This window comes from Thermothelomyces thermophilus, chromosome 1 (assembly GCF_000226095.1).
Source record: "Thermothelomyces thermophilus ATCC 42464 chromosome 1, complete sequence".
In the NCBI taxonomy this organism is placed as follows: Eukaryota; Fungi; Ascomycota; class Sordariomycetes; order Sordariales; family Chaetomiaceae; genus Thermothelomyces; species Thermothelomyces thermophilus.
The window spans coordinates 4,231,651-4,244,897 of NC_016472.1; the positions used below are offsets into that span (position 1 = coordinate 4,231,651).

General features: G+C 57.2%; 7 protein-coding genes across 7 annotated transcripts; 3 read left to right on the plus strand and 4 right to left on the minus strand.

Annotated features, from left to right (window-relative positions):
* Positions 1-38: 38 nt before the first annotated feature.
* Positions 39-1,863, minus strand: MYCTH_2296360 (uncharacterized protein). Its single transcript, XM_003659340.1, has 3 exons — positions 1,633-1,863; positions 1,198-1,445; positions 39-1,130 (listed from the first exon to the last, which is right to left on the minus strand). Exons 2-3 carry the CDS (start codon positions 1,415-1,417, stop codon positions 52-54), a joined length of 1,299 nt encoding a protein of 432 aa, XP_003659388.1. The 5' UTR covers positions 1,418-1,445; positions 1,633-1,863; the 3' UTR covers positions 39-51.
* Positions 1,864-2,074: 211 nt separating this feature from the next.
* Positions 2,075-3,271, minus strand: MYCTH_2296361 (uncharacterized protein). The gene is made up of 3 exons (XM_003659341.1): positions 2,724-3,271; positions 2,281-2,628; positions 2,075-2,193 (listed from the first exon to the last, which is right to left on the minus strand). The coding sequence occupies exons 1-3, from the start codon at positions 2,875-2,877 to the stop codon at positions 2,114-2,116; spliced, it is 582 nt and encodes a 193-aa protein (XP_003659389.1). The 5' UTR covers positions 2,878-3,271; the 3' UTR covers positions 2,075-2,113.
* Positions 3,272-3,981: 710 nt separating this feature from the next.
* Positions 3,982-4,627, plus strand: MYCTH_2296362 (uncharacterized protein). Its single transcript, XM_003659342.1, has one exon. It carries the CDS (start codon positions 4,417-4,419, stop codon positions 4,570-4,572), a length of 156 nt encoding a protein of 51 aa, XP_003659390.1. The 5' UTR covers positions 3,982-4,416; the 3' UTR covers positions 4,573-4,627.
* A 389-nt stretch (positions 4,628-5,016) lies between these two features.
* Positions 5,017-6,174, plus strand: MYCTH_91615 (uncharacterized protein; the record flags this gene model as incomplete). The annotated part of the gene is made up of 1 exon (XM_003659343.1): positions 5,017-6,174. The coding sequence occupies one exon, from the start codon at positions 5,017-5,019 to the stop codon at positions 6,172-6,174; it is 1,158 nt and encodes a 385-aa protein (XP_003659391.1).
* Positions 6,175-6,425: 251 nt separating this feature from the next.
* On the plus strand, positions 6,426-6,937 carry MYCTH_2296363 (uncharacterized protein). Its single transcript, XM_003659344.1, has one exon. The coding sequence runs from the start codon at positions 6,504-6,506 to the stop codon at positions 6,678-6,680; it is 177 nt and encodes a 58-aa protein (XP_003659392.1). The 5' UTR covers positions 6,426-6,503; the 3' UTR covers positions 6,681-6,937.
* Positions 6,938-6,972: 35 nt separating this feature from the next.
* Positions 6,973-8,142, minus strand: MYCTH_43571 (glycoside hydrolase family 16 protein; the record flags this gene model as incomplete). The annotated part of the gene is made up of 1 exon (XM_003659345.1): positions 6,973-8,142. The coding sequence occupies one exon, from the start codon at positions 8,140-8,142 to the stop codon at positions 6,973-6,975; it is 1,170 nt and encodes a 389-aa protein (XP_003659393.1).
* A 1,351-nt stretch (positions 8,143-9,493) lies between these two features.
* Positions 9,494-12,079, minus strand: MYCTH_2296368 (glycosyltransferase family 34 protein). The gene is made up of 4 exons (XM_003659346.1): positions 11,957-12,079; positions 11,348-11,785; positions 10,990-11,278; positions 9,494-10,918 (listed from the first exon to the last, which is right to left on the minus strand). The coding sequence occupies exons 2-4, from the start codon at positions 11,766-11,768 to the stop codon at positions 10,255-10,257; spliced, it is 1,374 nt and encodes a 457-aa protein (XP_003659394.1). The 5' UTR covers positions 11,769-11,785; positions 11,957-12,079; the 3' UTR covers positions 9,494-10,254.
* Positions 12,080-13,247: the final 1,168 nt, after the last annotated feature.

Consider the following 13,247-nt stretch of genomic DNA (forward strand, 5'->3'; position numbering starts at 1 on the left):
ACCAGCTCGTTATTTGTTTGTTTAGTTGTTTTATTTGTCTGTCCCAGCCGGTCACTCTTTCTCCCCCTTCCACACATAACCCTGCTCCATGCCGGGAATCAGGGGCCTGAGGGCCATGCCGTAGTCGCCTCCGTTGGGCGTCCGCAGGAGGGTGTGGATGTGGAACCTGGCGGGCTCCTTGTTGGTCAGGAAGACGCCCGAGTGGTGGTCAAACTCGACAATGATGACGGGGCTCTGGATGCGGTAGTAGAAGGCGTCGTCGTCGCCGAAGCCGCCGATCCAGCAGAAGTACGTCTCGCCGAACCAGCGTTCGGCCTCGGCCAGCCTCAGCTCCCGGGCGCGGGCGGGCAGGTAGAGCAGGTACTCGGCCAGGATGGCGCGCACGAGCGCCCGCTGGTCCTCGGCCATGTCGGACACGAGCACGCCCTCGTAGGGGACGACGCGGTTGTCGCGGTAGGCGCCGCACAGGTGCCGCTGGTCGTCGTGGTTCCACCGGCCCTCGGGCATGGCCGGGTCGCGCAGCAGCTTGTAGACCTGGGCGCGGGCCTGCAGGGGCGGGGGCAGGCTCTGCATCAGGCGCAGGCCGAGGGCCTCCTCGCGCTGCAGGATGCGGGTGCCGGCGTGGGGGCCCGAATCGATCAGGTTGGGCTCGGCGCCGGTGAACCAGGGGGAGATGACGGCCTGGGTGCGGTAGAGGAAGACGTTGAGGCACAGGTGGTGGCCGTAGAAGGAGAAGCCCCAGGGGCTGGCGGTCGAGGGCGCGCCGAAGAGGACGAGGTTGTACGACGACTCGTTCATGACGCGCGGGGCGCCCACCAGCTGGCCGAGGAAGCCGTTGATGCGCATGGCCGCCAGAGCCTTGGCGTAGCCCTCGGGCGAGAGCGTCGCCTCCAGCAGGCCCAGGGCGGCGGCACGGGTTTCCGGGCCGAGCTCGTCTAGGCGGAGGCCCTTGTCCGAGAGGAGGAACTCCGGGTTGGACCAGGTGCGCCACTCGGGGGAGTCGATGTGGTAGCTGAGGGTAGCCTGCTGATCGGGGGTCAGCTTGGAGAGGAGGGTCTCGGCGGCCGAGAGGATGGCCTCAATGGGAATCCCCTCGTCCTGGAGGCGGAAGAGGCCCGGACGAACGTGGCCTGGGACTCGGTTAGGTTCGCCAGTCAAGGTGTTTGAACTCTCATGTAGGGGAAGGAGACAACGCACCGTCATTGGTGATGCCCTTGAAGGGTTCTTGATACAGCTTGCGCCAGTGCAGATACAGACCGTGGAGCCATGGAGGCACGCCGGTCTCCTTGAATGCCTTTGCGTATTCATGAGCATCCTGCTTCTGCATCGTCGTGAAACGGGGGATGCTGAGGTCTGGGAGATACTGGCGGAACGCGCCATCGCCGCTGCCGGCGCTGTGTTGGTCTTCCGAAGCCATTTTGGACCGATGTGGTGGTGTGAGGGACCTAGCTCGCAACAGCTCTGTGAGGAGAGGTCACTGATATATCATTGGGGGGCTGAAGACAAGACAGCGTGAGAGGAAAGAGAAGCAGAATAAGCCCCGAACGAAGACGACCAAAAAAAAATAATGGAAACGAAAGGCAGGAAAAAAGAAGGAAGAAGAAGAAGAAGAAGAAGAAAAGAGGCGTTCACGTTAAAGGAAACATGTTCGACGGACGCGCGCGCAACCTCCCCCACCCGGAAGGTGAGCGGTTCCTGGTAGTGGTTCGGCCGGATGTTGAATTAAAAGCCCTCTGCTGCCGGCCTGGAGGCAAAACTATGACCCGGAGAGCTGGCAAGTGTCCCTGGTGAACGAGTGTACTTGTAGTGTGGGGTGACGGAAGCAGGAGATAACTGCTGCAGCTCGTGGGGAGTGGGGTCGCCCCTCCCCCGCTCTGTCTGGTTTCATCCTCTATGTAGGTCCTTCCACTGGAACACCCCCCGCTATAATCCGCCCTCAGCACTCCGAAAACTGCCCCATTGTAGAACGTTATGTATCCCACATTGCGTACTCGGGACTGCGGCAGTGTGCATCGGAATTGGTTGGGAGACCGTGATATCGTATCATACTCTTTACGTACAGCAGGGATGACAGGGACAGCGACACCCAAGCTCACAACCCAAGCTTCACTATTCATACCGAGGTGAATTGAACATGGAACAAGTCGACGTCCCTCCGCAGCGCTCTCACCAGGTGGATATTGTCCTGAAGAACTGCAATCGGCCAACACCGTCAGCATCGTGTCTCCTCTCCTACACAGTACAGCCGCGAAAGAATAATGGGCCGTGGGCCAAACTTACCGCCAGGGTTCTCCTTCGCCTTGGCATGCGCGTCTCTGCTCTCCCACCCGAGAGCTGCCCTCGCCAACTTATCATCACCCTCTCCCTCCAGCGGGACTCCCGTCCCGAACGCACCCCCATGGAAGCCTTCCGGCCGATCCTTGTCCAAGGCATTCAAGAACGTCCCCAGGTTGTCCGTGAAGCCGTCCTCGGTACCGAACGCAGTAAAGATCTCGGTAGTCGGTGAACGGACGGCATCGGACCAGCGCTGGAGCTGGCTTTGGGAAATAGCAAACACGAACGTCTTGTCTGCGTCGGGAAAGAGCTTCTTATTTACGTAGTTGAGTGCCGCCTCAGTGGTGTTCCATTCTGTCAAAGGTCGGCGTGGCACGATTAGCAGCGAGAAGCACGAGAGGAGGGGGTTGGGGGGGGGGGGGGGGAGAGAACCTCTCTTCTGTACTCACCAGTGTACAAAACGAACGTCCCCGGATCCTCGAGCTTGCGGCCGACAAGCGTGCTCCGGTAGCCGTCTACCTCTGCGATGCTCTTGGCATTTTGTGGGTCCAGTTGCTCGCGCCCGGGGAAGGTTTGGAAAACGACGGCGATTGACTCGGCCATGTCTGACAACGTCGTGTTTGTTCAGAGAAGTTGCGTCTGTTTTGAGAGTGGGTGGGTTTGTCGACGACAAAGAAGTAGTCTCGTGCGTGCGTGTGTGCGTGTGTGGTTGAAATAAGGTGCCGAGTACTTGGTAGCCGCACGGAGACCTGCCGAGGGTTTTTATCTTGTGGTTGGCGGGCAGTTACGGCCTAATCACATCATCATCATCATCATCAAGTACTACCTACCGTATCTACAGCGACGGGTCCATCAGGCTCTCTCGCTCGGAGGTCCAGCTCGATACTTGCAGTAAGACTGCCCCCACTCCACCTTATTGTAAAGCATAAGGCGTGCAATGCAGCCAGCCTTAGACCCCGAAAAATGTTTGGCTCAGATCCGCCGAAGCTCTCCTGGCCAGGAAACCATCCCTGACTACCCTCTCTAAACACAAGCTTCGCTTCCAGCTCCGAGTTATTTACTTGTCGAGCAATCACGTGGTCTTGCAACGACCCCGACATTGCCCTGAACAGATGCCGCAGTCGGGCTCCGGAGCCACTCCCGGCGACAGGCGAATCCCGTACCTTCTCCCATCAGTTCGGGGGAACTGATGCGGCACAGCTTTCCTCATCTCCGAAATCTGGTTGCGCGAGTAAGCATGCCCGCTGCCCTTTTGTTTATCCTGTATACACTAAGGAGTTTCTCCCCAGCAACCATGTTACAGCCCACCGAGGGAGAGTTGATGGGTCTTCTTTCTCAGGCCCGTGTGTGCCCCACATACCGGCCGAGTCCCCGAGACGCTAGCCCCGGAGAAAAGCCCCGCCGCCTCGGTGCGCCGTCGGTTGACCGATGAGCTTAATACTCATAATATAGTCAGTATGTACACAACTATCTTGATACTTCGTCCAGGCTAGGTAGTATACGGAAGCATTTCGCCCGGCTCTCGCGCGGACGTGAAGCCTGCTTATCTCATGTTGCTTCGTGGACTCGGGCCACAATCACCCCACTGAACCAGCTCGCAACGAAAGAGCACCTCTCAGATCATCACCACTCTTGTTAGTGCGTCAGGACCGTTAACGCCCTTTCCGGTCAAGTCTCCTGGTTGCATTATAGCCACTGGCCAGCTTGGGGGGTTAAGGCTAGTCGCACATCGCTGACATCGGCCCCAAACTGCCCGCCCCAGAAGCCAAGAAGTAGCCGTATCGGTCTTCATCTCCGCTCTCCTCTTATTCCTATTGAGGAGCAAAGGAAAGCACCCATGGAATCTGACAGCTTTACGTTTCATCGCCGGTTTGGAGCCGTACATGTCATCAAGCCCAGCTTGGAGCATACGCACACTGCCGTCATGCTACACGGTAGGGGAAGCAACGGCCCGGAACTCGCACAAGAACTCGTCGAAACAGCAGCGTCTGGTCAGCAGCCCCTCACCCAGAGGTTCCCAACTTGGATGTGGGTGTTTCTGTCGTTCAGGAGCTCTGGAGCACTGCCTTTGAGGAGACGCTGCCTGCGTGGTTTTTTGAGGCCCATTCGATCACGAACACATCAGTCAGGGAGGATTTGCAGATGGATGGCATTAGGAAGTCGATCGCTTATATCCAGTCGGTCCTGAGCCCAGAAGCCGCAACACTCGGCGGTAAGAAAGAGAAGGTGGTCTTGATGGGCATCAGCCAGGGGGCTGCTATTTGCCATGTGAACGCTGCTGTGCCGGGAGAACCTTGACGGGCGGTTGGGGGCATTCGTAGGAGCCAATACCTGGCTACCATCTGCAGCAAACATCCAGGGGTCTCTGAAGACGTTTGTGTGAGGTGAGAGAGGAAACAGCCAGTAGCAACTCACTCTTACCTGCATCATGCCTTCCCAACGTAGACTGCATGCACCACGCGGCACTTTCGAGGAATCGTAAGGCACCTAAGGTCAGGTACCTAAGGCAGACCATTCCAAGGGTAGGGAGGTTGTAGCAGTGTTCTCGGGGCGTCCAAAATTTCCATCCATGACACGTACGGTCCAAAGAGGGAAGGTTGAGAGCCAAACTGGTCAACTCGCAATCGTTCCGTGGCTTTTATTTCCGTCCCTGCGAGGGTGAAGCTCACCTTCTCTTTCAATTCCTCGCACGTTCGGCGGGAGATCTGGAGAAGGAACTCTCGTTCTGGGGCAAGAGGCTAAATGGATACCTTCGAGACCAGCAAGCCCGACCGCTTGCACCAGTCGCTTAGCAATGCGTGGGCAAGTTTCCTCGGCGCTCAACAGTGCGGTCGCGAGATCAGCTCCCTCAAGGGGGCTCTTGACGAACACGCCCGGGAAACCAACCTCTCAATTGCGTCATTGAAGAGAGACGCTGTGACCAAAAATGAAGTCCTCTCCGCTGCTATTTCCGATGCCAAGTTCAAGATCGACCAGCATGCTGCACATCTGAAGGAGGTTAGCGTCTCGCCGGCCCAGCTCTCTACTCTTCAGCTGGCGCTCGAGCAGGATAAGGAAGATAGCTCGAAGAAGATATCCGAGCTATCTGAGAAGGTGGCGGCTCAAGGGAGCTGTCTGGACGGGTTGCAGTCTAGTACATCTCGGGAATTGAACGCAATCCAAGAGCAATACCGCTTGGCGCTCGAGGAAGTTGTGTCTCTTCAGAACGAGTTGAGGGAGGTCCGAGCAGATAAGCTCGCTTTAGAGCAGAGGCTGGCTGCACTCGAGACCCAGGTTGCGGCCTTGGCTCAGGGTAGCAGAGAAATGCCTGACGACAATGTCAAGCTCCTGAAGGGATTTCTTCCCCCGTGGGGAAATCCAATGGCGCTGTTGGATTCTCAACGACAACAAGAAACTCTCGCGCTAGGTTCAGTATTGCCCTCGTGCCAGAGGGACAATCCGCGCTCACAAACCCCAACTGCCCTCAATGGGAACAACATCCGTGAACCCCCACCACGTCAGATCGCAGCGGGCGGCCAGCAAAACGTCGGCAAGAATAATCTGTCTCCAGCGGCTACAAAGAGAACGATAGAAGAGCGGACACAAGAACCGCCCAAACGCCCAAGACAACACGAGGATGCCTGTCAGGATATTCGTTCACTCTACCTCGTCTTTCGGGAGAGATACAAGACAAAGCCGCCCAAATCGGATACAGCCTTCATCTGGCAATTCATCGGCAGCATCGAGGACCAAGCCATGTCGAAATACATCCAAGAGTCGTTGACCGCCATGCTTCCCGAGCACGTCACTCCTTGTAGAGACATGAGGCGCAAGAATCCGCGAAAGCATGTGACTATCTCCAAGGGGCTGACGTGGAGAAAATTCCGGGAGGCACTGGTCAATATCCCGGGCCCGTCTTGAGAGCTCTTGAGGATAGTGGAGGTGATGGACCCAACAAATTTGCGCGTCAGGGTAGGGGACAGTTTGCTGCATACGCGGAAAGGTGGCCATCTGTTGCTAAATTATGTGACGGTAGTCTGTCTAAGCCATGTAGCTGCGACATATTTCAGAGTGGGTTACGTTCTCGTTTTGTGCTCCTATCATAATGTCACTCGGCGATTAATGGGGCAGGCACTTCAGACGGCACGCCACAACACCTGTGCCGGGGTTTATGGACGGGCATCTCTTCAGTTCGCTTGGGAGAGGTTCTCCTGGTGTCTTCGATTAGACAGCGGCACCGCACAACCTAAATGACCGACAGGGTGGTGCAAAACTATTCACATACAACCGCCCAACAACGGCGAGGCTCGTCCGAGGCCAGGTCTCACAGACCGGACGGCCAGCCAACAGGCCAGCGAGCCACAGGCGCAAGAAGAAGCAGAAGTAGGAATCTGGTTCACAGTGCAGGGGACTGCGAAATAAATTGAAATGGTTCCGGAGAGGTCAAGACGATGCGCAACCGAGAGAAACCACGCTCCTAAGATAACGAACCATTGCAGACCGCGGACGCCTCTAGCTAAACCACCACACCTTCCGTGTCCGTCTAACAACATGTATGTACCTGAAAATGCGGAGGAGATAGAAGCTGAAGAAGCCCAACCACCCAACCAATCAACCAACGAGATAGCGTTCATCGCCCCTCGGAGAAGAGATAAAGGAAGACCTGTTGCATACCATTCCCCCCCCCCCCCCCCCGGGGGCCCTCCCCCGGGGCCAACATCAAGCCTGCCACCTCCTCGCCATCTTTGGCCTCAAACCCCGCCGCTGCCCTTGTCCCCCCCCTTCACCCTGACCGTCGTCGCCGCCGCCCGCGCTCGCCCCACCCGTACCCGTACCCGCGCCGGCGTCTGCCTCGAGCTGGTAGACGCGGATGGACCCGAGCAGCCAGTACGCCTCGGAGAAGGCCTCCGGGTGGGCGGCGACGTAGTCCTCGCACGTGTCGGCCAGCGCGGCGCACGCGCCGTCGGCGGCCCAGACCCGGCCGGCCCAGTCGCCGCAGAAGGTGGTGTCGAAGACGAGGTGGTGGTTGGCGAAGTGGTCGCCGATCGGGCACTCGGCCCCGCCGGCGAAGACGGCCAGGGGCGTGCCGAAGGCGGACGGGTCCAGGCTTTTATTATCCTTGATGTTGGTGTTGTTGTTGTTTCCTCCCGAGGGGAAAGAAGAAGAAGAAGAAGAAGAAAAAGAAGAAGAGAGCTGGCTGGCGATGGGGCTGTCCCGCGGCAGGAACCAGACCTTGATGGCGGCGTCTGTCCACTCGACGGCGTAGATCCCGCCGCCGGCAGCGTTGAAGCCGGCGCCGTAGTTGTCGGGCGCGCTCGTGTCCTGGGTGCAGCCCTCGCCGCCCTGGCAGTCTGCCGAGACGAGCTTGGTGCCGGGCGAGGCGCCCGGGTTGGAGACGGTGCAGCCGGCGCCCGTGTGGAGCGAGACCGAGTTGGACGTCTGGCTGTTGACGCCCTCGACGACGTCGATCTCGCCCGAGTTGGGCCAGTCGGGGCCGAACATCCAAAAGGCCGGCCACAGGCCGCACGAGCTAGAACCGGCCGCGCCCGCCGGCATGTGCGCGATGTCGGCGACGAAGAGGCCCCTCGTGTAGGCCTTTCGGGACGTCAGCCGGACCGACGCTCGGCCGGTCGTCGTCGTCGTCGTCGTGCTGCTGTAGTCGACGCCGAGGTAGACGCCGCCCGAGGCAAACCCGGCGAGCCCCTCGCGGTTTGCCGTGTCGCCGTCGACGTACTGGACGAAGCCGTGGGTCGGGTCGGGCTCGGTGAAGAAGTCGAACTCGTCGAAGAAGTTGCTTGCGTCAAACGTGTCGACCAGAGTGTAGGAGCCTGCTCGGGCCGTGCTTGCTGCCAGCGCAAACCCGGCGAGGCTCGATCCCAGTCGAACCATCTTGTGTCTCTAGCGGTATATATATATATATATATATATCGGACCCTTCTCCTTTCCAAGTCCAACACAGGAGAAGAACCAACCCCAACTGAGGAGTACCTGCTCCCCACTTGTTCTGTGAAACTTCGAGGAGCGAGTAGTAACTGTTGCTTGACTGCACCTGTCGAGTCTGTAATAGAGGCGGCGGGCGGCGGTTCTCAAGACGAGCAATGGCCCGTCTCCAGAGATGAAACGTTTCTTTGGAGATACCAGGGGCCCTGTAAGGAGAGAGAAAGAGAAAGCAGTCGAGGAGTGGACTCGGGGAACGAACGACACCTCGTCGTGTTAGGGTGGTGCATACATGTACTTGGACATGGACACTCTCTCCTCTATACAACCGAGTATAGCTCTGCCAGACAATAGCGATTGAGAAAGCCAGGCGTCAATAGCTAATGGCTCTCAATAGCCGACCGGCAGCAACTCGAAGATCGGACGGAACGATGGAAGTAGACAATCAGATAACAACGCTACAGCCGCATAAGGAGAGACGGGACTGCAGTGATTGAACGTGAACAGAACAAGGACCGGCAAGGGGAGGGGGGAAATGCACAGTACGTGTCAAGGCCGAGGGAGGTTTGTTTGACTTGATGATAAAATAACGACTCTTGGTTTGGACCTCACATATACGTGCAGATATCGGTGCAGCAGCGCCCTTTCTACATGCGGAAACGAACAGGGGACCAAGGTGATGCTTGTACTGTACTCGCTATTCCACGGCTCAGAGGTGGGTGGCCAGTTGATGAACGGCATTCACCTCGAGGCATGATTCGTCCTCCGGAGTGCCCCTGAAGTGGTAATGGAAACAGGTCGACATGTAAGCAGGGCAAACAACGAGACACTGGCGGAGTGACGGGAACGGTCAGAATGGCTCCGTCGGGATCCGTCAGGAACGGACGCAAACTCAGGCTGGAGGGCGTTGGTCGTTGGGATTCGATTCATTCCCCTTGGCTCCGCAAAAGGGAAGGAAACGCTTGTTTCAGACCCGCGGAAACCGATCGAGAGTTGGCGAAACAAACATTAACCATCCAGTGCTCGCCATTCTTTCATTTTTTTCACCAATGCGCTTTCCTTCCGGGACAGTTCTGTAACTGGCAGCCCAGGGGTTACGAAGTACAATCAATGTTTGGCAGAAAGGCAGACGCGCAAAGAGAAAGAACAGGCCGCTTGAAACGCTGATTCCGGTTTCTTTGTCGACGTTTGTTGCAAGTTTGAGCAAACCAAGGCCAATCAATCAGCTCTCTCAATCGTCTCATCGCACAGCAGGCCCGCAGCAGTCCTGCAAGAGCGGAATGTGCTGTGGGGCTCTCTCACCCCGCCGCATGCGGTTCGTGTTCAGCACTCGAAGAGCACAGCACCCAACATGGAGCGCATACTTCGTATAACAAAGCTCTTCCTGACCATGATCTGGTCGCACACGCGCATCTTCTGCATCGTCTGGGTTGGACTCTCCGTTAACTATAACAACCCGAGATCCGTCTATATGTCGTCCTCTATCTCTTGAGTTGATCTAAATCGGGTTCGCGCGGAACCTCGAGAAGATGGTCTAGTGTGGAAGTCATTTAGTAAGTAATTAGTGTCGGACAGCGGAGGCGCTCCCGGACTGGGATCGGTAGGAAAGCAAGCACCCGTCTTGCGTTCCCTCACGTCCCGGCGTACGGGAAAACTCCCCTGCCTCGTCCCCAAAACGTGTTGAACAACAATCCCCTCCGTGACTTCATCAACGCATCAGGGGAAACATTCAATAAGTCCACACAATGCAGCATCCCGAACCTAATGACCTGCCGACCCCGCCACTCCAGATCCAGTTTGGGTGTGAACCTGCCCAGGGAAAAAGGAAAAGAACCCCGGCTTTCTCAGCAGACCAAATCTCGATGCCTGCTCGGGATGGTGGTAACGTATCTCAGATGCCGAGCTTCTCCAGTAATGCTGGCGGGCCGGCGATGGAATGTCCACACCTATGGACCGCAAGCGAGCCCCCCCAAGCAGGGCACAACGCCAAAGACAGAAAGAAAAAGAAAAAAAAATATGCGACGTCTCCATCTCAAGTTCCGACAGCGGCGGGCCGGGCGTCCTTTAGAGCTTCACCCTCTTCCCCGTGAGCTTGAACCAGATCTCGGCAACAATGTCTTCCTTGAAGCGCTCCCACGGGTTCCGGTTGAGGTAGTAACTGAGCTCGCGGAAATGGTATATCTCGCCCCAACAGTCGCGGCCCCACTCGCAGCCGGCCATGTTGACGAGGAAGTCCCGGTCCTTCTGGTTATAGTGGATCCTCGGGTCGATTCCGTTCTCGGCACACGCCCCTTCGGGGAAGCTGTTGATCATGCGCTGGGGCAGGAAAGCGGTATGCTTCCGCACCCACGGGTGCGAGACGTACAGCTGCTCCAGCGCGTCCTGCTCCTTGTGCGTCCACTCCATGTGTTTCTGCTCATACGCCACCGGGTCCCACCATATGTCGAGCAGCCGGTCCGACCACACGCTTCGCCGGACAAAGAAGGAGCCCAGGTTGAAGCCGGAGCAGTCCTGCGACAGGATGAGGTTGATGGAGCCGACCTTACCGTCGCCTACGGGGCTTCGCTCCTCGGCATCGAGCCAGGGCTCGGTGAAGGGGTGGGTAATGTTGAGGGGGTTGTATTCGTTGATGTCCCGGTAGACGTGCTTTTCAAGCTTGTTGAAGATGTGATCCTGGAGCGAGTACGACGGCTCCATGATGAACGTATTCAGGTCAAGCCACCAAAACCTAGAGGGCGGGGGTCGTCAGATCGAACCCGGGGAGAAGGAGGAGGAGGCGGAACTTGGTTAGCGACATACCACTCGGCTTCGGGATACTTCCTCATGGCCGTGCGGACGTGATCGACCTTCTCCCAGCTCTCGCGCCACTCGTGCGCATACCGTTTCTTGGTGCTCATGTCAACGATTTCGAGCTCGTACCCCCAACGAGCAACATATTTCTTCTTATTTTTCACCGAGTCGCGTTCGATCGCCCATTCTCGCGCACCCTTCCAGTCCATCACGCCGCCGCCGACATTGGCCCCGAGCAATATCACAAACTTCTTGCCCTCCCCAAACCAGGGCGACCTCCGCCAGTGATATACAAGGGCTGGCCCGCCCCTCTCAATGTTAGCCTAATCCTTACCCGGGTTCGGCAGGTTGGGGCATTGCCACTCACGGCTATTGTAGAATATGATGACGGATAGCAGGAACGCAAGCAGGATTAATATTCTGATCTTCATCTTCCTCCCCATGCGGGCCATGATCCCTCTGACCCGCCCGAGTAGCGGCACGTCATGGACAGACCACCTGCCACGGCCAAGTTTCTCCTTATCGGCGTAGTATAGGCTCGAGCCAAAGCGCGGAAGGCTGCTGGAGAGGCGGCGCATGTGTCGTCCAAAGAAGCTCTGGCTCCTGGTCGAGAAGGAAGGGTACGAAGGACCGGCGCCCTTTCTTAGCCTGGAGGATTCCCACATGGCTGGTGTACCGCGCGATCCCGGGAACGCTGTCGCCGGGCTCGATCGACCGCTCGGAATGTTGAGGCCCGGGCTCGTCCAGCCGCCGCCCGGGATGGGAGATGGGCTGCGAGACAGAGACATTGGGGTATTTGGGGTGCCTAGAGAACAACCAAAAAAAAAAAAAAAGGACAACAAGAAAGGTTCTGGTGTTAGCCCAAGGTGTAACGCAACCAACCATCGCCCCGCTGGCCGTGCAGGCACCCGACGGGTACCACAGTCCACGGCAAGGGGACGAGCGAGTGAGCAGGGTGTGCGGAGTATCCGCGTACCTGGAATTGGCGAGAGGGGCCCCAACGGCCGATGGGGCTGAACCCCCAAATACTGATAGTCTCCCAATCGGAGGGTTGACGGGGGCGCCGTAGCCGAGGACCGCCTCCGGTGATTGCTCCGGGCAGGGCGGTCGCTGAACGACGACGACGCGCCGCCGAAGCTGAAGAACGCCAGGTTGAAACGTTTCGGCTCCCTGTTGGCGTTTGGTGCCACACGGGGAGTCTGAACGGAAGGTGCTGAAACTGACGTGACGTGACTGTTCCGTACTATCTACGGATCACCGTGCTGCGCCGATTGTAGCCGGGGGCGACGAGTGGTGTGCAGCGGTCGAATGGGTGCGAAGTTCTCGTCTGGTTCGGATGTGCTTTTGTTTGGGGGGGGGGGGGAGGGGATTCGTTACGCGGCCGCTTTGCGCGGTGTCACCGATAGGTAAAACGGGGTGGGGCCAATTGAGAAATCAGCGGTGGCGCCTCAGATCGACCAAGTAATTGTTGAAAATCGGGCCATCTCCACCTCGTAGTCGCTCATTGGACGTGTAGCAGAATATGCTGCAAAGGGACAAACCGTTTGGTTGTAACAACTTTGGACGTTCATCAATGGAATTGGGGAGGTTGCTGGTCATGTTCTTGGCCAAGCTCTTGGAATCCCCCCTTGCAGCAGAGGTGGCCCGTGGACACTTAGCATCAGCTTTGCATTAGACCTCCCGTTTGGCGAATGCTACCCTGGAAACCATCGTGCCACGGTCGCATTGGTCAGCTGAAGGACTCCAGACATGGGTCTTTTTTTTTTTTTTTTTTAATTGCACACTTTCTCTTTCGCAGAGAAATCTAACCTACAAGTATATATGATCAAAGTGCAAAAAAGTATTTAATCGACTTGTAGTATTCATTTTTCGTTGCTTTTGGTCGATGGGACGCACACGTTTTTGGGGACTTTACTCCATATGTTTGTGGGGTGCACTGGCGTGTGTTTGACATGCCATGCGATGCTGCTGCGGCGCATTTGCCAGTGCCCGTGGGTGATGCGGTGTAAACCCGCTTCCTTGTCTGAGATGCAATTGCACCCCGGATTTATCGTCATTTCTTCGGGCGGGTGTTTCATATAATCTTATTTTGACTGCAGACGCAAGGATTGACATACCAAATCCGGTTTGTAGCAAATTACTACGTGTCTGATTGATCTCTCTCTCACACACCCCTGAAAGCGGCCCGCACCTGGCTGCCCCATCCCAATAAATCCTAAAAAACACTTCTGGGACACAAGCAGGACAAAGGTTCCTCCAGAATCTAA